The sequence below is a fragment of the Caloenas nicobarica genome, chromosome 2, assembly GCF_036013445.1.
Source record: "Caloenas nicobarica isolate bCalNic1 chromosome 2, bCalNic1.hap1, whole genome shotgun sequence".
NCBI lineage: Eukaryota > Metazoa > Chordata > Aves > Columbiformes > Columbidae > Caloenas > Caloenas nicobarica.
Window position 1 is genome coordinate 123,029,486 of NC_088246.1, and position 23,235 is coordinate 123,052,720.

General features: G+C 38.5%; 1 protein-coding gene across 5 annotated transcripts in view; it reads right to left on the reverse strand.

Annotated features, from left to right (window-relative positions):
• Window positions 1–1,534: 1,534 nt before the first annotated feature.
• The window catches only part of ST18 (ST18 C2H2C-type zinc finger transcription factor), a 165,246-nt gene continuing 143,545 nt past the window's right edge, over window positions 1,535–23,235 (reverse strand). For all 5 annotated transcript variants that reach the window (XM_065628046.1, XM_065628047.1, XM_065628050.1 and 2 more), the window contains 10 exons: window positions 18,743–18,858; window positions 15,842–15,904; window positions 14,983–15,051; window positions 9,884–9,946; window positions 9,708–9,788; window positions 8,435–8,656; window positions 6,268–6,356; window positions 4,667–4,770; window positions 2,500–2,643; window positions 1,535–1,675 (listed from right to left, as the gene is read on the reverse strand). In XM_065628046.1, the coding sequence (XP_065484118.1) occupies window positions 1,535–1,675; window positions 2,500–2,643; window positions 4,667–4,770; window positions 6,268–6,356; window positions 8,435–8,656; window positions 9,708–9,788; window positions 9,884–9,946; window positions 14,983–15,051; window positions 15,842–15,904; window positions 18,743–18,858 (1,092 nt within the window). The remainder of the gene's footprint in view (window positions 1,676–2,499; window positions 2,644–4,666; window positions 4,771–6,267; window positions 6,357–8,434; window positions 8,657–9,707; window positions 9,789–9,883; window positions 9,947–14,982; window positions 15,052–15,841; window positions 15,905–18,742; window positions 18,859–23,235) is intronic.

A 23,235-nucleotide genomic window follows, 5' to 3' on the forward strand; every position in this document is an offset into this window, starting at 1 on the left:
AATTAAACACACGCTAGATCCATGTATACATTTACACTGAGGCACATATGCACATGAGGTGTGTGTGCATACAAAAAAGGCAGTTTAGCTGGTTGTTTATACCTTTTTCTTAAAAAAAATAAATATAAAAAAAACTTTTGAAACAATGCTTAGTTACTTACAATCCCTGAAATAGACATTGCCTCTGTTATAGCAACCGCTACTTTCTCACGGATTCAGAAGTTCCGCAGCCAGGCTAACCAGATACTGAGGCGCACGCCAGCGCCTCTGCACAAGTGCTCGTCTGTCTGCACTTCCGTCTGTCTGTACGCTCTGTAGCACTTGGTACCCTACCGAAAGACCGGTAACAAATTCAGTATCAGCCTAGTCTTAGTAAAGAAAGATGGAAGAAACCAGTCACGGTGTTGCTACCATTCGTTCAAAGAGAAAAGCAACCACCGTTGGGCCAGAGGGGTATTATTCCTCTCCAGACCGCTGCCTTCTCAGCTGCTGTTAAGTTCAAACCAGTATTAAATGCCATTTCAGGGGAGATGTGTTTGATCCATTTATGCACAAAGCCTTCAGCTTGGGATGTGTTTGCATTTTTCAAATCCAAATCTATAACAATACTGGTCACTTGGTTAAAACCTCAATGTCTTGTACTAAAAAAGTACCACTCTTATCAAATTATTCTTCTTGTTTAGAGATAATTGTCTTTTCCATCCATGAGCTAACTCTGAAAAAAACTGCAGTGGTAAAATAAATCTGAAATTCTCTTGAAACACTTTAAATGATCATTCGCATAGGCTAAATCACACAGCCAAGTCAAGTGCTTTGCTGATTGCTATATTTCATTATTGCTAACATATTCTTTAACACACTGTTTTCCAGCATACTGTGCTTTTAAGAGCCCAAATTCCCCACTAGTGGGCACCATTTATCTTCTCATTCCATGCATCTTCACATCTCATGTTACTGCAAACCCACTTCTGATACAAAGCCATTATAAAAAAGCAGGATGTGAAGAAAATAAAACTAGAACCACGGTTCAGTCATTTGTTACTTTCATATTTTTTTTTTCTTCCTGTACAAACCCAGCAAGTTATTTAATTTACAGTATAGCTTTCAGTCTATTGAAAATCCCATTGGAAAATAAATTAATAAACACATTTGTAAAAATATGGCAGGCTGCAAAAATGCTGTTAAAAGATAAAAAAAAGAACTCTTTGATTAGAAATAAATAAAAAATATAAAAAATAGTTGCACACACTTTTTACATTCACTTTACAAAAACTGAGTGCAAAAGAAGAAAAAAAAAGGAATTGTACTGAAATAAATACAATATACTAACAGAGTGCATTGCTGTTAATACAAATAGTCTGTTGTGTTTTTATTATTACATTTTTTTATGTCAGCTGGGAAAAAATTAGTGCAATGTTGCAATTGTAAATGCAGCATGGCAACCTACACCCCTTAGCAGTACATGAACCCCTAACAGATCCATCTGGAGTTTACCGCTGTTAAGTAATTTCTGTTGCCCAGCAGCTTTCACATCCTACACATGGATGCCCTTCACTGCCTGTTTGATACTTTCCAGCAGAGCTTTGCATTCGGGGGAATAGTCCCGTTCCAGATTGCTGTACATGTCTGTGAGTGTATTTACATATGCTTCGAAATTCTGCTCACTGATTGGCCCCTAAATGAAGACAAAACAGATTATAATTGTAGGAGAGAAAATTAAAGCCCCAAAAAAACCTACAAACACCCAACCTCAAAGCATGAAAAAGCAGCGATATGGCAACTGGGGAGAAGTCGTAAACAGGGCAGCCATCCAAATTAACGAAGAGGTTGTAGAAATGAAGGGAGTTGCATGTGCTGGGGGAACCACACAATCTCCAAGCAAGAAAAGGGGTTGGGGATATTATCACCTGAATAACTTGCTTTTTTTTTTCTTTTATTTGGGCCTGTTTGGCTCTGGGATTGTGGCTGACGTCCCTGTAGCTGTCCTCGCCTAGTCTCCCTGCAGCACTCTTGAGACTGGTGAAGGGGACTGTAACTCTGGAGACCCAAGTACCTTCATGCATGTGGCCTGTGTTTGCAAGTAAAACATCAAGGACATGGAGTTTTTGAGAAGGTAGAGCTTTCTTGACTCCAGAAAAACCTCCTGTATGAAACAGGTTAAAATTTTGATCTGAGAGAAAAATAAATAGGGATTCTCAGGGTGAAGTTTTTCGTCTCTGTGTATGGCGAACATTCAGCTAGGGAGGGATGAGGGAAAAGCCTGTCCTGCACAGTGCAGTACAGAGCAGAGGTATCAGGGCTGGCTCAGTCCTGGAAGCAACTGCACCTGCTGTCACACAGATTTCATGATCCAGCACCTGTGCAAAATAAATCAGGCTAAAAGAGCTCTCAGCTAATGCAGCTTTTAAGACCCTTGCTGGTCCCTGAGCTTCCTCATCTGCTTCAAGTGCTAGCAAAACAGTCTCAAAGAAGGTGTGAAGCTGCTGGCTGTGGTCTTACCATTTGTGGAAGCTGAATGTCAGCGAGACTGGAGATGAGGGCTTGGCTTAAGCCAGCTAACTCCTTCAACAGGCTCTCATTGTTCTGCTCTATAAGTTTGTTCTCCTCTTCTATTGTTTTCAAATTGCTCTCCATAGATGTGATCTAGAAGACACAGGCAGGCACAAACACATAAACGGGCAGACCCTTGTCAGCATTGTAACTACAGTTTGAACCCAAAACAGCAGTCACGTGACTATGAGAGGGGGCACAATAGACCTGAAACTCAGGTATGGGTTTTTTTTAAGATAGACATAACTTTTCCACAGAATATTCAGAGCAAGGAAGAGGCTGCATTTTCTCTGAATTGATGGACTTTGCTGCTGGTTCATGGAGAAATCTTGTGGCTGCAAGGCACCAGAGGGTTGGGAGGAGGGAACTGAGCTCAGGGGTGAGGTCAGTGTGGAGCTGGGATGGAGAGTGTGGCCGCAGGGCTGATGGAGGGAAGGAGAAAGGAGGCTGATGTTTACATTGCTGTCCTGCTCTTACAGCATCCCTGCTGATAGACCACAATAGCAAGGGCAGGGGTATTAGCTATTGTGCTACTTTCCTGCCCTGCTCCTGGGTGGAGCGTAGAGCTGTGGGCTGGCTGGGATTAGTGACAGGGCTGGCACTGCAAACAATAAGAGAAAAATAAAGTGGAAAGGAAACTGAGATGTTGAGCACACAACAATCATCGCAAAGATGATCTCTGACCAACAGAATGGAAGCGAGGGTTTTGAGAAGAGCAGGAAAAAGCACCCAAGGTAGCAAAACGGTGTCTTTTTAGTATGAGAGCACTGGTAATATACTCATCTCTGAAGGCTTGTATATCAAAAGCAGTGCTGAAAAACTGAAGGCAGCAACAACAGGGCCTGGTTCCCCACTGCCCAGCTCCTTACCCCACAGTGGGCAGTGGGGCAGCAAGCAGGGCAGAACCAAGGGCTGCCACCCCTGTGCCTGGCCACGAGGCACAGAGCGATGGAGTCACGTCCATGGCTGTTATGCGCACCCTCTCCTCATTAGGACATACATCTCTGCACTACTTAGATGTCTCTTGCTGTGGTCACTTCCTCACGCACCGTCATGCATCGAAACTGTCCCCAGTGGGAAGAACCCCTTTTTTGCCTGCCTGTGATCCACTGCAACCTCTCCTCTGGCAGTGCAAAACGCAGCCTAAAACCTGGCTGGGCTAGATTGAAAGGAGATAGAGCAAGTCATGCAGGGGATGTGTTGCTTCAGCAGTAGTTCAGTTCAGGCTTTGCTGGTCAGACTGCCTTCACCAGGGAGCAAGTCTGGGGAGGAAAAATCTGACTGCATAAATTGGGCCATCTCTGTGCAAACAGCACAGTGATCACCAGAGAGAACTGAAAAAAAGTGTCCTGAGACATTGAACACCACCACCATCCCCTCCCTCGCTGAAGTGCAATTTGGAATGGATATCCCCAGAACCTTTGCAGTGTGGAGCCAAATCGTCTAGATACAGCAGAGGTGGCATAAACTTCACCCTTATTTAGGCCATACATGTGGTGGTTATTGCAAAAGCAACATGAATCAACACTCTACATTCCCATGTGTATGGTTACATGGGTTACCCATTCCCATGGGTATGGTTACACTCAGTTTGTTTTAAATCAGTTTAGTCTTATATTCAGTTCCTAGACCTCGTTTAGGAACTTTTTTCTTAAACTCTTATTCCTAAAATATTCAGCAAGCTTCTGCTCTTGCTTTACTCTGTCACATTAAACTCACATTAAAAGTTAGAGTATGTTGGTAAGAGGTAATAGCCTCCCTAAAAACTGCAGTCATGGGATTCTGCACAGTTTGGTCAACAGAGGTTTGGTCAACAAAGGAAAATTAATGCTTTGTTTGGTAAATATGTTTTTTCTGCTTGCCAAGATTATCTTCAAACTGCCCTGAATTTTGCATTCACTAGATATTTAAGACAATACCCAGGCATCTATTTATTTACACCAAACAAACAAACTCAACAAAAAAGCATGTAGGATTTTGGTACTTTTAAGTGCCACAGAGTGATGGGAAAGAAGTGTACAGGAGATTAACTGTGTTTAAACATAGCATTTACATAGCATTTATTGTGCTTAAACATACCATAAGTAAATGTAAAACTTTCATGGCAATGTGATACCTGGGTTTGAAGTTTCATCATGTCAGCTTCAATTTTAAGATTGGATTCATTCAGTTCTTTTATTTCCTCATCCAAGTGTCTGATTTCTTCATCACTCTCAATACCTGCGTATAGTTGAAAATACCAATGTCAGATTTAAAGTGTCCACATGTAAATGGATGTATAAGTAACAAGCTGTGTTACCTGTTACTGAACAAGAGGAAGATAACAAGCTTTTGATCAAATGATTGATCCATAAATCGCCTCTTACTTTGCTTTTACTGTCAAAATTGTTTCCTAGCTGTAAAACATCTATACAAGCTGAGACATAGAAGGAACTTTCTGAATCTTTGTGTTTCAAAATTCTTTTTTTCCAGTGCAACATGCGACTACTATCTGGAGAGTACAGAAAGGAGAAATTGCCCAGAAAGAGGAAAGTTTATCAAAAAACATAAGGGGGTATCTACAATTGTGTGGTTGTGATTGTTTGTAGTGGTTTTTTGTTTGTTTCTTTGGTTTAGTTTTTGTTTTGTTTTGTTTGTTTGTTTTCATTTTAAAAGACAAATAACATCAACTCTTCTTTTTCGGGGAACACCCCAGGGTAACATCTCCACTAGTATAATTACTGCCTTTAGTGAGCTTATCTGTACCTACATCTGATCTTGCAAGTTGTTCTGTTGGGGCAAATCTCTCTGCAGAATATCTTCAAGAAGCACAGCCTTGGTTACAAGTGATAAATAGTGAAATTTCAACAACGGCAAAAGGGAGATTGTCAGGAAGCTAACAAACATTACAGAAAGCCTTGTCCTGAAAAATAAGGAGCAGCTACAGTTGCTGGCAATACACGTCCCTCTTTCTGCTTAGTATCACTCTGAGACCAACTGCCTAGAGATTTGTGCCACTGTTGTTTCTCCTTTAAAACCTAGAGCCCTGAACTGAGTCTATGTGGGAGCCAGCTTGGGAAATCTGTAAGCAGCAGTCTCTGCCTCTGTGAAAACATGGACACATGGAAGTAAACTCGTTTGCCTAACGTAACACGACCGTTTTGCTCAGCAGTTGGAGGCATAAAGAGCAAGTTCCCTGAATCCTGGCTCAATGCCCAGCTTTCTAAAGCAGGCTGTATGCAGCCATTCCTCATTTCTTATGAGACTTCTTCCTATTTACCCCTATAACTATTTGGTTATTGTTCCTATACACTTGGGTTAGCAAAGTTGTCCACATATGCAGAGATACTAAACCGCATAGTATTCAAGTTAGGGGGAGGAGTCAATTTCTGCACACAATATTTATCTCTTTTTACCTTGGTCATCAGATAGCTAAGTCCTCCTGATGCATAACTAATAATTTATTAGTAATAACAATACTGAAAGCATCTCCAAATCAAAAAAATGGTGCTCTGAGACAAGATGAGAGCATACCCTCAATTCTGAGTTATCAGGATGTAAATGAGAATAATTTTATAATCTCACGCAAAGGTTTTTGTTTTTCAAGATTTGTTATTGCTGGAGACAACTGAAAGGAGTGAGAATTAATGCCAGAATGACATTAAGGGGCATAAGTATAAATGGAGTCAGGGCTCTTGTATCTAAATAAATGTCATAATATTTTACAAATCTCCTTACCGCCACTTGCTTTAAGCTTGATAGTCATTAATTCTTCCGAAATTTTGCCCTTTTTTATGGCTTGTGCATTCAGAGGACAACCAGACAGGCTGAAACAGAGAGGAGAAAAAAAAAACATTAGCACCCACTTGGAAATGGCAACAATCCTTTCAGGCAATATTATCATGCACTTGGACAGACCTCTGTACTTAAGGTCACATCAGGATCTCCATTATAGCATAGCTTTGGGGAATGACATAACTCATAAAGAGCCATTTAACTGTATATTCCAGCTTGAAAATTGGTGCAGAAATCTCAACCTATAAGTAAACAACTCTTAAGCATATTTCAGAATAATCAAAATAGCAGTGGCAGCTACTGTTAAGTGAAGATGCATTTACAGAATTCTTGAAGTTCCAACACTTACAAATAAAAATTCTCTGTTGTTTTTACTCAGGGCTTGTGCTCCAGATGAGAGGGACAGTATGGTCCTTTAAAATGGGAAGCTTACTATGCTAAAAAAAATTAATTAATGGTATGATTTCCACGGTGCACAACTATTGTATCATTTTGTTGATACATAGTAATGATCAATACAATAATAACTCTGGATATACCCTACAGACCATAATAGCTTTTTTGAATGGTTCTATTATATAGGCAGTTTGCTTTTTAACCACTGTTCACATTAAATTACATTTTGCTATTTCAAAGCTTACAATTTCATCAGCTGGTAATTATCTGAGGCAATTTTTATAGCACACTAAAGGGCTAAGATGAATTGCACTGTCTTAATACTATCTTTATAAATAACAAAGAAATACCCATATGCTGAAGAACTGGCAGAAGGATTTGTGTTCAGATGTAACCAAGTAAGGAGGGAAGGAAAATTTTGTTCTGCAGGAAAATGGTTCAATTTTTTGTGTGTGTAAAATTAAAACCAAAAATCCTAAACCGACATGGTGTTTCCATATGGGGAAAAAAAAAAAGCTTTAGGAGTTAAAGTTAGCTTCACACCGGCTAGCTAAAAGATATACAGGGAAAGATAATAATTCTCATTTTAAAATGCTGCTTAGTACCTCAGCCCGGAGCAAAAAACCCAACTGGAAGAATATCTCAAAGCCATGGGCTACTTGTTAGGTTTCAAATGTCCTAGGAAAGATTTCATATCACATCATAAAGCTATATTTACTACCTCATTTTAACTAATATGATCTTGAGTGTGATCCAGCCTTATGTAGGACAGAAATCATCTGTAGTATGAGTCGCAATCAGCTAACATACTATTTATGTTATTAGCTTAATAATCCCGGTTTACAGTAGTGTCTTAATGTAAAGACTTTAACATGAGATGTAGGTCATAAAGTTAGGATAAAACTGTCTCTGACTGAATTTGTTCAAGTGACCGTGAATGTTCTTGTATCGGAGAATTTGTTCAGAGTGTTAGAAAGAAAGCAAAAAAACCCCAGAATATAGACTTAATTCCTATTACAGACTGAATACCAAACTTTTCTAGGTATTAATTCAGATTCAATAGCCGGATTCTTGGAGTAATATTGATTGAACATAGTCAAATTATACTAGTGTTTTCACAGTGATACATGAAATCATAGTGTTTGTTGTTACTGGTTATATATGTGATTCCTGCTTTGTAAACATAGTTTTCTTTGTAAGATTGTTATAACTTCAAACTTGTGTAATCCATATGAGTTCTACCTGGTAACTTTTGTGTGTGTGTGTCATTCTAGCTATTTAAATACAAAGTTTATAAAATCAGTTTTTCCACTAGTAGAAAGATGAAATTAATGCAGCCATTCCTCTTGCTGAATCTTTTCTGGTGACATTTCAATGATATTTGCTTTTTTCCATAAAAGATACAACTCCATATTTGCCTAGGAAAGAACTCCATTAAATTTTAAACCATACATAAACTATGCTAATTTGAAGAAAAGACCTTGGAAAGTCACACTGCAATGGGAACATAGAAAAAGAATAAAAAGTTGATCCCAACTCTCTGAAAGTTATCCTCATTCATAATATAATACTTAAGTAATACTTCAGCTGCAATGTAAACTATCTCATTACTTAAAAGACTTCAGCACAATTTATTCAGACTGTAATCTCGCATGTTGCCAATTCAACAGTGGAATGTTAAGGAAAAATAAAAAGAGAAAACACAAAGTTATACCTTCTGTGGGTGACAAAAACATTATTAACATGACCCAGCCCGTTGCAGCCTGGCAAAGGACAGTGTGGCAGCTCTTGTTTGTTCAGTTTCCAGGATAGTGAAGACCCATTGACAGGACTCTCCTTCTGTCTCTTGGCAGCCAAAGGACAACCAGAAGCAGTGCGATGAGAAGTGTATTTACCTGATATGTGACCTTGGCCATCACAGCCTATCACTGGACATCTACAGAAACACAGCAAAAGAACCCCCATTTTCACTGGAGAGAGCAGGCAAAGACAGTCTCAAGAAAGTCTGAGAAAATAATTCCAACTGCCTGTGCCACTTTGCATTAGTGGATCAAGACTTGGTCCCCAGAGGCACACTGTACCTGAGCATCCAATTCAAGTCAAGCTGAGTTATGGGGGTTCAGCTGATCTTAAGATTAGGCAATTTAAAATACAGTCATACAGTCTAAGAAACTAAAACATTCATTTAGATAGTATTTTACCAGAGAAGAAAATAGAAATTCTATCACAGGCAATAAATCACACTTCTACAAGTGTATGAAAAGTCAACGTTCTCCCGCCTCTATCTAGATTTCTGGCATGAAGCAGACAGTGGGTTCCTGTACCTGGAAAATTTGTATCATCTTATGCAAATACTTGCAAATAAAGGTTTGGGTTTTTTTTTTGCACTGCTTTGTCAGTGTTATGTAGCATCCCATATATCATTAGCAAGTATTAAGAAAAACATTATGTGCAATTAAATCTTCATATCTATATTCTGGCAGTTATAATTTACTGATTTTAATGAAATGTGAGTTCAAGTCAGGAATGTAATGAATCTCTACTGAGTTTCCTGTTTTCACTTTAAATGAACTTTTAATTTATTTATAGAGAAAAGACATGAGACATATATTTAAGTTCTCTGGGACATATTTTTAAGATGTCACTCTGATTTAATTAGCTGACATGTTAAGATTTCACTACAGGGAGAAATAATTTGTTTTCCTTCATTTTGCCAATTTTTTCAACCAAGTGGCACTTTCATAGCACTGTTTCAAATAATTGGAGCGATGCAAGCAGATATAGCAATCCTTTCTCACTGTTCAATCTCCAAGATGATGGACTCCAGCAGCTTTGCAAAAGATGAAACGCTTGGTTGGGCTCCAGCTCTAGGCCATATCCTCACGTAGCTCATATTAACTGGGGCATCTCCTACGATCCCTCAATTCCTGAGCTCTTATGGGCTTTTTTCCTCTTCACTGGCAGTAGACCTGTGCTTTTGTACTCACTTAAGTTCAGGGTCTTCTTTTTCTTCCTTGGTAGGAGTCACTTTGAGACCTCCTTTCCTGGCACGAGGACAACCAGATAAGCTGAAAGAAGCACATAGAATTAAAGCCACCTCTTTCCGCCGCTGCTTGCCAAGAACCCTGAGTGCTGCAGGCCTGTGCAACAGGGGAGTTTTTACCTTCTGTGGGATGCATAGTTCCCTGTGACATGGCCAGAGCCATCACAGCCAGGTGTTGGGCACCTGTGGAATAATACAAGGAGCTTACAAAATACAGCTTCAAAGGTACACAGTAAATAATATGTAATGGGTGAAAGAAAGAACAGCAGAGCTTTTGTTGAATAATTAAAACTAATTCTTGCTGATTTTTCTTTTTAAATGAACAAGACTCCTTTCATATTTTTTTTCTTTTATAAGAATTTTAGTAAGGAGCGTGAAATATATCACATATCATGTGTAGATTTAATTAGTTTATAACACTGTTTACACCAAACATTTTTCCTTGTACTGGATCAACATTCAAAAGAACCCACAAAAACTGCTTGATTTAGATCTATTTGTAAATTTACTGTTATGTGTTTGTTTGTTATTCTTCTGATGTTTTCAGGTACAGATATAAATAAATGCTTTGCCAGTATTTACAGAAGGGGAAACAGAAGCAGAGAAGCAGTTTTACTTTTCGGCATCAATAGATGATATCCAGAATTTGCATTTAATAATTTGTATATTCTAGCACTGAAAGCATACAACAAGAGCATATCTTTCTAACACTAGGTTCAATTGAGTATTCAGCTTGGCAATTGGATTATGCACATCTCATAGTTAAGGAGTTTCTGTGTGTGTGTGCAGCAAACAAGCCTTTTCAAGTATGAGTGTTTAATACTAAAACATCCATTCAATAAAAAGAAACAAACCTGCTTGTTACTGTGTTTTGCCAGTGGTCTGGGAAGGTGGGCTTCTTGCTTGCTTGTTGTACATGAAGAATATGCTCCAAAAGCCTACTGGAGTCAGTAGGTCTTTTCACTGATTTCTCTGGGGTTTGGAGCAGGACCTTCCTGGTAGCACCTTCCATCTCAGAAGTTCAGATTTTTTTTTTTTTTTTTTCATTTAAGGGTATTGTATTGCTTGTGTAGGTGAGGGTTTTTTTGTTGTTGTTTGTTGGGTTTTTGTTGTTGGTTTGTTTTAAGAGAAGAGAAACACACCTCAGCACACAAAGCAGCACAAGCAAAATATTTACCTTTAGAATTTGTACCAGGCATTTCTACATTTCTGTATTATGCAACACAAAGTTCTTATGCTAAACATCTCTAAGGACCTTTTGAACACTATGATTTTTACAGTTTTAGAATTACAGAAAGAGTTGTGCCAAATAATCTTGCACTGAACCATTAAGGAAACTTGCATTTTTCAATATTCTGTTAAGGGTCTCAGTTGTTAATGAATCTTTCCTGAGGTGAGGAGATAGGTTATTTAATCCTTGGAAAACACTTACAAGTATAATTGTAATATCACATCTGAGTGTGCAGGTGTATCTCTTCACAGAATATTTTAGTCTATTTTTCTGTGAACAATTAATTTGTCAAAAATGTGATTTCTGTCGGACATGACCAAATTTATTGACTGATCCAAGTAGAATTCAGTACATAATTTGAAGTGAAGGAACATTTTTTTAAAAAAATGTAATGCCAAAACATTTCATGATGACATTTTATGAATAAAATATTTTGACAGAATGACATGCCTCACACTGACAGTGAAGGCAGAGGTGTGGGTTAGAGAGTGCCAGATAAGCTTGACTGTGTAGAGTGAAATGTTGACCTGTCTGAGTGTGGGACAAGGACTGGGCACAATGTCATGTGGAGCAGGCAGCCAGGGCAGATGTCTGGAGAGTGTGAATGCTCACAAGTAAATCCAAAACACCTGCCAAATACTATGGGTATTAATTTTACTTGTTTTATCAGATGATCACAGATAGAAGAGCTGTCCGTGTAGACTGGACATGGATTTTAATTCAGTAAGAGATCTTCGTGGGACACATTCAGATCATGAGCCTGAGAGTTATGGACTTAAAAAAGACACTGAACTAAATTTAAATCTCCCCATCTGTATTTACCACTTCTAGCAGCAGTTAGATTTCACAACCAGATTAGAGTCCAAAGCCATTCCTGAAGTCACTAAAGATTTGAGGCTGAGACATTAATACCGATGAAACTATAACATGATATTTCAGGTGGGCTACTGACAAATTAGTAAGAAGCTTTACTAGCAAGACTTCTAAGCTTGACCATCACGTTGGGTTTTCCAAATATTGGCTATATCTTTCTATGGATCGTGAAATTCCACAATACAAGACACACCAACAATGTATTTATTGCCTTACAGTCAGTAATACTGTGGATCTTCATCAGCTTTTAACTGGCTGATGAGTTTGGATTGGTGCCCCAGCTTAGGGAGTCATCCTCTGGTTTTGATTCCTGTGCAGAGCCAAGAAAATCAGATTTACATGGGATGGCCAGAGGCCTCAGGAGCTCAAGCTAAAAGATGTCAACTCTCAAGTGGGTGTAGGTTACAGATTCTTGTATAATTCATCAAGTTTGTTTTCCAAGAACCAATCTTTTGGTGATTTCACACAGAAATTCTTATAATTGTGCATTGAGTACCTGTTGTTTTGTTCCTTTCTCCAAGAGGGTTACTCTAGGTGAATGAACTACAACTTCATGTAAAGTTGACACACTGAGCTGCAGATCTAGGAGCATTTCTGGTACTTTTACTCCCTGGAAAGCTCACAGAGATGGTTGGATGTGAGCTTTAGTTAAGGCAAACCCACAGAGGTCAGCTGAGAAAACTATTGACTGAAATATGTCATGCTGCCTATGGAAGATGGATCAGTATCAACACGTTGTGTGAAACCTATCTAGAAGAACTGCTAGAACCTCTCCTAAAATTGACATACAACCACGGAAACAACTTGTCTAATGACAGGACTATCTATTCCTTAAAGTTTCTGAATCGTAAGTAAATATCTTTCTAAAGTACACTTTTAAAACACTTTAAGGCTTGATAAGCAGCTCCTTGGTGAAAGAGGATAATCAGTCATAATTCTTCCTTATAGCTTTAAATGAGTCATCATCAACTTCAGTATGTTTTAATTTGACTACCTTTGATTGCTCTGTACAAGCAAGAATCCTCAGATAAAAAATTATTGAATCTGACTCAAAGGCTCACTTTCTGAACAGATCTTCCTTATTTCCAAACTGTAGATCACATGGAAGCCTTGTATCTTTGCTGGCTTAGAATTTCATAATTAAAGCCAAAATCATATCTCGATTCTGGCAAATTAAACATGAATAACATTTGGAAAAAATACACAGCTTTTTCTTATTCATGCCTAACTACATGAGGGTACTTTTGTGGCCTGATTCTATGAGTATTTATGCCCTTTGCTTACATAGCAATAGTAAAATTAACTATTGATATCACTGTACTATAGCAGTGCAGGCACAATTGCAGTTTTTGGCATATGATTACATTTAGCCAACACTTATCAAAAGCAGAGGTTTGTTTAAAATTTCACCTGAATGGTGTTTGCAGGAAGCTAAAATAAGGTGTTACATTTTTATAAAATAATTTTATTTAGCCCTTTTTCCTTTTGCTAATTCTGTGAACAGATTTTGATTTTTGCTCTTTTTCTAGTTAATTGAAATTAAATGCTAAGCGTGTTATGCAACATATTTCTGTCTGTGAAATGTTCATGAACTTTGACTTCATCTTTCACAACTCACTTATTATACATGGCGTACAGTGTGCAGTTTGTCATTTAAGTCATATGCTGTTGCTCCTCTTTCCTTATGGCATGACCAAAACTCTAGAAGCTTTAGTGGAAAAATAACCATATTGGTATGCAAATTTCCTTATTCACACATGAATATGAGGGGGGGAGCTGCCTGAGGAGCAACTATTCAAAATATTTGTGTGAGTGTCTATGTATGGCAGAAAGCCAACAAAAGCAGGGACAAATATATGTGACTCAGCAAATGATTTCAAATTCGTCAGCATTTTCGCAAGTCAGTTCCTTGCTTCTTGTGCTGCTCTTTTTAAAACAAACTAAACCTAAATTTTATACCTTTGAGACTCAGTGATGGAAAAACAGAAGCATTGAGCCAGTGTGTCAGTCCACCTACTGGCTTTGGGAACTGGTTGGAACAGTTGCCCATATAAATGGCCTTTCTTTGCCATTTTGCGTCATCTCCAGCAGGTTCAACTCCATAGCTACCACCAGTTCAGCATTTTGTTTATAATTCAAGCTGTTGGACTAGAAGATGAGACCAGTAACATTTGATCTGAAGAAGCTAACTTGTGACTAAACATTGAGTCAAGCCTAAATATAGTCACTCCTACTATTAATACCGTGAAAACAGCATAATTATGCCATGATCAGGGTTTATTTTCTTCTCTCTGGACTAGGGATGAACCTAAAGGACAGAAAGGACAGTCACAGGATTCTCCCCTTTTTACACGCATTCATGAGTATTTTCAAGCCATCTATTATGGGATCCAATTTACAAGTTGCAGAGGGAAAGCTATGAAAGAACTCTAATTATCCTTTCCTCTTCCTCACATCCTTATTGACAAAGCCAATTTAATAACTAGATGACTGGTTGCCAGTGCCTCTCTTGACTACAGATTTTTGAAATATTCATATGTCCCTATACATCTGTCTATATAGCACAGCCTGCATAGTCCTTTTGTAAGTGACATTTCATGGTGAGAATTATGCCAACACAAAATCATACGACTTTATGTCTGCTTCAGTGACATTAAACTCATAGTATATGGTAGTGAATGATAAAAAATGCTTTTCAGGATTTCTAGTCTCATTTTAAAATTTATTCTAACTACATTTATTTCTAACTAAATAATTCTAATTTATTCTAACTGCATCAGACTGAGTTATTTGCCAGATCCGTCTTACATGTTAGATATTTTCTATTTCTCTCTGATTCAGAAATACTGTGAGAGCAGCATCTCTCCTAGTGTTTATAATTTTCCTCCCTAGGTTCTGTTTAATTCATGAAAACGAAGTGGTAAAAAAATGAAGGAAGACAAATGGAGAAAAGCAACCTCTGTTACACTGAAAAGCTTTCAAACCAACTCACTTGAAATTTTGGTCAAAGGTTTGACATAAGTCAGAGAAATTCAAATGAACAACTGTATTAATGTAGGAAACATGCTGATCGAAGATAAATGACAATAATATTTCTGCTATTATCAATACTTACTTAAGCTCCTGAGAGTTAGCAGCCATAAGGGATTTTAATGTCTTGTCAGCTAAAGGGCACCCAGAAACACTGAAAAAAGAATGATGTGTTTTACTAAAACGGATTTTTTTTTTCTTAAAACAGCAACCTGCAGGCAACCTGCAGCCAACCTATGACTTAGAATGGGAAAAACGAGATCCTCAAATATTTGCTCCTGCCAATGGAGGAGCAGCCAATATCAGGCTATAGTTCTTAAATTGCTGGAAAGATATACAGTCAGGACCGAAGGCTTCTAAGCCCCTGTAAAGCTTTGCATGAGGAGGCAGTAGTACACAGAGTCCTTCCTTCATATTGCCTACATGAAGGGCAGGTAGAACATCTGGTCCAAGTGGCTGGGAAAAGGCAGAAAGCGCTTCCATCCTGCTCCCAACAGGAAAGTCAGGAAATTATTGTTTCAAACCCTAGGTTGACAGTAGGCTATTATGAGGACAATATTTAGCACCCTCAAATTATTTTAGCCGATCTATGAATTTCAAAGTCATTCAAAGACGTACCTGGAGAAACCTCAATACAATCTGATGAGCCAGAATCTGTACAGAGAGTGCTTGTACGCTTAGGGAAACAGAAGCTTTACCAAATGACTTATCTACAGGTCTCTTCTAAGACATGAAGCTACAGTAATATGCATTTGCTCTTTAACTCCATCAGTCTATTGAGCCCAGGCCTCTACAAAACCAGGAAAACCAGTCACATTTCTGTATTGATTTTTTTCTGCAAATTACTTTTGAACACTTATCAAGGGTAAGTATAAAAATGATGAGAGATTACAATAGCTAAAAGTAGCTCTATTTCCTGCTTTAGGCTTCCTGTTGTTTCTTACCTGCGGTGTGAGGCATAGTTTCCTGTTACATGACCGCTACCATCACATCCTGGAGTTGGACAGCTATGCAAAAAAGATGCAATGAGAAATTAGAATGTGTATAACACACCACATAGCTCACCCTACCCTGCTGTGAATTATGTAATGATCCTTAGGGCAATCACATTCTTCATTATGCGTCTCAACACTATCATGACACTACAGAAAACTAACAAAAAATATATGACATTTCTAGTTTTAATTGAAACACAGGTGGAAAAGTTTTCCTCTTTCCACCAAATCTGATTTTTTTATCTAATAAGGTCTAAACCTTTTTTGGTTTTTTTTAAAGTCTATATAATGTGAAACCACCATGTTTTGTGTAGACTTTTTGGTTATGACTTGGGTTCTTAAAGGACAGTTCCATTACTGATACCAAGTTCTGACAGAAATTCTTAAATTTTAGGGATGAAGTTTCTGATCTGACCTCCTGCATAACACAGTCCAGAGAATAGTAATGGCCAAAAAAATTCCCTCGACTTCTGACTAAAATAAGGCACCTTCTTCAGAAACACATCCAATCTTTATTTGCTGAGATAAGTGAGAAGTTAGGTGCTACAGCTGCTTGCAGAACAGAAAGTATGTCAAGCTAACATAGCCGAAGTTCAGAATAAGCACAAAAGTTTCCCAAGATGTTTCTCAGCTGAACCGAGAGGTGATACAGAGGTGGTGTACATTTAACACAACAAATATGTCCCTGGAGAAGATGTTATAGCTTCTGTTTTTCCTCAGCCTCTTTTCAGTCACAACACTGAACTCATTTATCAAATTGGGACACAGTCCTCTGCAAAAGGGCGAAGATATCAAGAAATGTAATTTGGGGGTGGGGAGAAGGGGCAGGTGAATTAAGTACACCTTTCTACAGCATTTTACAACACTAACACCAAAACTTCAGAGTCACCTTGTAAAGGGTTGTGTCTTCTTTCACTGGGCTCATGGATAAGAGAGGAAAGCAGAAACTGTACAAAAACTTTTAGCTGGCACTCCATAGTAATGACTAAGGGGTACCTGAGATCCTCACCTGGCTATGTTCTCTGAGCTGGCAGAGAGAGCGCTAGAAAGTTTTTCAAATCCCTAAAGAAGCCTTAGGAAGATATTAGCCTCATTTTCACAGCCCATTTCAACCTGGGCAATGCAGTTATGGGCAGGAGAATCAACATGGAAAAATAGAAATCATATGCTAGGATGTGGTATTTATAAATTAGTTCACTGCAATATGTCAGGAAATTTTTCTCTACAAGTGCTTATGTCATTTTAAAAACTTCCTCATGATGGAGCCACCTGTATTGAATTGTTCTGTATAAGTCCTGAGCTCAACTGGATCACACAAATGCAGTCTGATCCCTATACTACCTGTAGATTTTTCTGATAAATTAAAACTATTTCTTATTCAATTTTCTGGACAGCTACATTTTAGATACTTTTTTTCCTACTCATCGTTTAAAAATAATACAATAAAACCACTGTAAGCTGTTCATTGTTCTAGTAAATACTCTGGGTATTATTACTTATATTTTTCAGGCATCTCAAAACAGATCAATATCGCAACAGAATAAATATTACAAAAGAAAAGCCACTAGTCTTCAGCAAATAAACTCTTGGTGATTTTTTTATGCATTTGTTTTAGAAGGGCCAAAACAAATCTGACCTGTAACAATTTAGGTCATGAACTGCAACTGCAGATAAAATGTGGAGAGTAGACAACATGCAGACTGCATGGTACAAGCAGAAAGAGTCACACTTTGCAGCAGCTTGCCCCAGGGAAATGTAATTTCTAGAGACAGAGGTGGATCTAATTGATTCAGTGCCTCTGAGTTTGCGGAGCAGGACACAAGGCGACAGGATGCAACTCACGTTTATAGGTGAGCCCGCAGTGATACATTATGGACTGTCATCACTAAGCGATACAGAGTGCACTTTGTATAGAGAGACCTACTCTGGTCTGGGACAGGAGGAAAAGGGGAGTAAATGATTGCAAACTCCTAGTTGACTACTACAGTGGAAACATTCTATTGATATCAAAAAGGTGTTGATGTGAATCTGAAGGGTTTTTGAAAAGAGCCTAGATGGGATTTTAAAAAGTGACCGGTGTCACGAGCTGATTGGGACAATTTTAGTGAAAGGATTCTAAACTGAAACATGCTGTCGCATGCAGAGTTTTAACAAAATTATCCTGTTTTCTTTGCAGTTTTAGATAGTAAGTTTTCCAAGCTTAAGACAGAGTAAGTGAATCTCTCTACTTGGGAAAGGAGTATTAGCCTGTTCTCCCAGAGTGTGTATTTGTGCATCCATTGGATTTTCAGCAGGGCAGAATAACTCTGCTTTGAAGGAAGCAGATGAAGGACTTAAATATGGATTTCATACAGGCTGGAAACCCTGGCGCAGCTCCTGTCTTGTGATTTATCTTTTTATGACCTTCATACATTTCCCATCTGAGAAGTCCTCAGCACTTCTCAGAAAACTCTCAACAGTGGGTCTATAATGACAATTGTCCAAATAAAGTTTATTTAATTATGTAAACATTAGAACAGCCAATCTGTAGCACACTACAAAACTACACGTTTTGTAGAAGGAGCTGTTGCCCATTTGTCACCTGTCTATCTGAGGAATAAAGAGTCATACCCGGTGTGATATTAGTCACAAATCTATCCAGATCCCCAGGCCTACTCTGGCTTATTTCAGCTCCAGACCTCATGTCTGCCCCATTGCATAAACACAACAAGGAGCTAACTACCTGTAGTGAAGTGTCATGCAAGTCTTGCTGCTCAGCTCCTGCAAATCCACTCCAAATCAGCACTCAGAACAATGGCATAGTAAGTCTTTAGCAGGGCAGAGGAAAATGTGGCATTTTTTGTGACTCACGTGATGAGTTCCTTTTTGAGATCTCTTGAATGGAGCTTGGGTTTAGGACTCGGTATGGAGACATCTCCTGGATACTTCTTTTCCTCCATGTTTTCTGGAGAACTTACGGGATCTTTCTGAAATATGAGATGAGAATGTGACAAAAGGTTTCACTCTTCATGACCCCCCATATATTCAACAAACAATTTGCTGTGGCAAGAAGGGAGACTCTTGGAAAACATTTTTAAAAAGTCTTAAGAAACAATACAGAGAGATGGAGAAAGTTTAGTACATCACAGTTTCACGTTCTCATAGGTAGACTTTTAAAAACATTGTGAAAGTATTTCTGAAGGCAAATGCTGGTTTAAGCCATACATAGGGAAAAATGAGGTTTGATCTATGAAATGGTGATAAAGGCCAAAGAAAAATAGATGGAGAAAATAAAGGTAGTTGTTGAATATATGGAATCGAGCAAGACTTCAGCAATTATTTGTTTGTTTGTTTGTTTGTGCAATTATATCACCGAGTTTTGTATACAGTTAAGTGAGTACCATTGCACTGTGAATTACAGAATTGCCATAATAAATTTTAAAAAACCCCTATTTACATAAACATATGTAAATGCAAAGCTTTTTAGCTCTGTAGAATGGAATGACTTCTTATTCAAAAAGTAGATTCTTGTTAAAGTAAAAATCATAACAACAAAACCACTTTGAAATTTTCTTAGTGTCAGATTGCTGAGGGTAATTCTTGATTTCTACTATTGTAGATTAAAATCATCACTGCTACAGTACTGTTTGGTGGATGATGTGGGCCATAAGCATTCACTCCCTTGGGAAGGTATTTTGGAAATTTGGAGTCCTGAAAGGAAAATACATTTTTGTTTTCTGAAAAGTCTTCTTTGATCACTTCAAAATAGCTTGGTTTATACTGTTTTGAGAATTAATGCCTTCAATTTTTATTATTTTTATGAAAGATAAGTATTTCCTTTCTGGAGGGATGCTCTGTGGATATTGTATCATTCAAGAATTCTCCAAAGCCCATAGCATCAATTATCAAATTTCTATTAATCCCTTCTGGGACTTCATATTGGTTTTGTGACTCCATTCCAGCGCTCAGGTATCACCCAGAGATTACTCTCTGCAGGAGCAGAAACCGCTGCCTGTGTTTGAGAGGAGAATCTCCCAGCTCCTGTTAAACTCATGGGGCTGGTGCCATAGAAACTCTGGGCTTGTGCAGCTGACGAACATGCCAGGACAGAGAGGCAAGGATGTCTGCAGAGCTGTTAACACAGAGCGGAGGGCTGAGAAGAATCTGGACTGAAAATGGAGATTCTGCCTAACAGGACTTGTAAGCTCTGCGGGGGTGTTTCTTCTGATAAAGCTTCCATATGGTCCTCAATTCTGGCAGCTCATCTTTGCCTGTTTGGAGACTGGTTCCTCAATATGACTTCCTTCTGCTTTCTGCTACTGGCTACCTACTACCTACTGAAACTCACACTACACATACATATAGAAACCATGCCATATTATTGCTATATCAATTACTACTGAATTTTGAAACCGCATTCGTGGGGTTAGTTTGTTTGGGAATAATCTAATCTGCTACAAATATAGAAAGCAAAAATATGTATATTCAGCTTTTCCAAGCACTCTTTCATAGTAGTTATTAAGTAATTATTTTAAATTTAAAAAAACCAAAACAAAACAACAACAACAAAACTCCAAACAAATTAAAAAAACCAACAAACCAAACCAAAAATCAACCCTGACATATTGCGGGCTTTTAGAATTTCATTTCTAAAGGAAAACTTCAGATAAGGAGTAACAGATAAAACTAAAAACAATGAAAGCTATTTTTAAAGTGCTAGTACAAAAATCAGAAGTAGTTGAATGTCCTCCAAACACGGAAACTAAAATGCTAAAAACCAAAAGTGGGAAAATGGATGTTGGCTTTGTTCAAGATTGAAGAAACCTCAAAAACTGTTTTCTAACATCGAGTTAAATCCTGGTTCCAGAGGCATATGAGGGTGTTTTGCCACCGCAATCTGCAGAATGGGGGTTTGAGTTCCTGACTCTGTCTACAAGTTCTAACCTGTCTTTCTCATATACATGTAAATGCAGGCTCATACAGGGATCATCACCACTGTAAGTCACTGTAAAATCAAAAGCTCTCAAAAGAAGCAACAAAATGGTGACCATCTGTTGCCAGTTGGAAGGGGTCATATGACAAAATAACTTCCAAACCCACAGGTACAACGTTTTCTACTTAATGTGACAGAGGTTGAAGAAGGTAGGCTTATCAGCTTCCTCTCTGACAACTAACTCTGACAGGCTACATCTGTATCACTGAACTGATGACCAATGTTGTGTTCCTAAAAATTTAGTGCATGCCTTAGCTGGGTCCTAAATATGTATCAAGACCAGGCACACATCAGCCTCTTCCACTTCTTGTCAAAGGTACAACTGAGAGCAGCCTGGACCAGAGGGTAGTGGAAAGACCACTCTGGCACTCTACTGGGATCATGAGCTATGTGATGCACCTCAGGGTGCACCTGCGGCAAACAAGAATAGACATAACTGTTTGCGCTGCAGGCTATATTAATATTTTCCTATATATAGCTTGTGTTCTTTATCTCAACTGAAAGATATCTCTTGATCTTTTGATGGTGATGAACCAGAGACTTGTGTATGTGAGTTATTCATCATGTCACTGAAACCTGCTGCACAGAGAAGACTTATTGAGAATTATACATGTAAAGGCTCGACAAAATACTAGACATTGCAGTTCGCGGCTTCATTTAATGATGTTTTACTGAATCATTTAACAAAAATAAGATTGCAAGATGAAGGCTGACATGAGTAAATCTACAGGCATAACTATAACTGACGCTAGAGGGTTTAGAATGGAAGTAGTTTCGTTTTCTATCTTTGAAATAACCTTTTGTTTTCAAATTTTAATTGTAAATTTCCTGAAATTACTTAATAAGATTTGTAACGTTTTTAAACCAATAGCTATACACACATACACAAACTTCTACAGTTTCATAATAACTGCTCCTCTGAAAAAGAAAAATCTAATAAGGATTAAAGTGCGTATGCAGTTCATTTCCTATTTAACATCCTTTAGTATATTTCCCAGGAATGAGGGAGACAGACAGACATTTAAACAGGTGATTTCTTCAGCATTGTCTTAGCACCTTGTGGAACAGTTGGTATTATTCAAGCAGCATGAAATCTTCAGATGTGCAGAAGCCGCGAAAGGAAGACAGTTCAAAGGGAAAGTAGGAAAAGAAAATACCAAAACTCTGCCTTTCTAGGACCTTACATGAGTGCATGTGGCACAAAAGGGGTTGTGTCTGTCTGAAACGAGTAGATCAGACCTACGACCAAATGTTTTTTCATCCTCTGCGCTTACGACTGAGCGTACAGCATCGTGCCTTGGCTTATGTTCTTCTCCAGTGATGTAGCTTTAGAGGGAGAGCTAAGCACCCTTAGCACTTCCCACTTTTGGTGATGATCATCACAGCTAGTCAAGTCCAAACCTATGTATAATTTTTCCTTTTCCATTTGAATGGATTTATAATTAAATGCTATTAAAATTCTGAAGAATTCCAGACTAAAAGAAAAATCAGAACCAGCCCAATGGGTCCAAACACCACTATTTTCTGCAAAGAGCATGTGTGCATTCATGCATGCACACTACAGAAAGCAAGCAAGCAATGAAACTCCATTAATGTACAGATGGAAGTTTATATTGATTTCAGCAAAGACCAGAACATAATGGTAACATGAATAACAGATAATAGCATCTGGCACTTTTAACATTTTTAAGCCCTGAAATCTTTGGAGAACTGACAGTTGAACTAACTGACAGCTCTAGTTATATCTCGGCGCTTTCCTTTTGGAGAGATTTTGAGCTTTTTCCAAATTCAGATTTTTTTTTTTTTTTTTTTTAAGGGGGCATCTGGACAGGCTATTTTGCGGAGAGAGAGAGACAATATTTTCTGGAAATTACCACAAAAATTAAGCAACTGTTGTGCATATGAACCAGATAACAATGAATTAGAAATAGATATAATCAGTCATTTTCTTTGCGTGAGGATGACTGCCAGTCTTCGATTTGCAAAACAGAGCCTCTGGCCCTGAGAGCACTGGACATGTCAACGCTCCCTGGGATGGCAAAAGCTCACAGCAGAGATGTGGGGCCAGATCCTGCACAATGTCAAGGCAGCGAGTGCAAGGGGTAAGAGTGCCTGGGCGTGGATCTTTATGTCCTGTAGGTAGTCTGCTGGTGCCTTCAGCTTCCTGTGCCAGTAAGGGACAGGGAAAGAGCCAGCCACCTATCACAGCCTTCTGAAAGTTGAGCAGGGATCAGGGGGGATGTGGAGGTGCCCCTGCCATGGCTCTTTTGCTGAGCTGAGATGGCAGCAGGGAAGAGGAGTGGCAGGACAGGCCCCCTGCCAAGTTTGTGACACTGATTGATCTCCTGCAGCAAGGCGGGTCTCTCAAAGC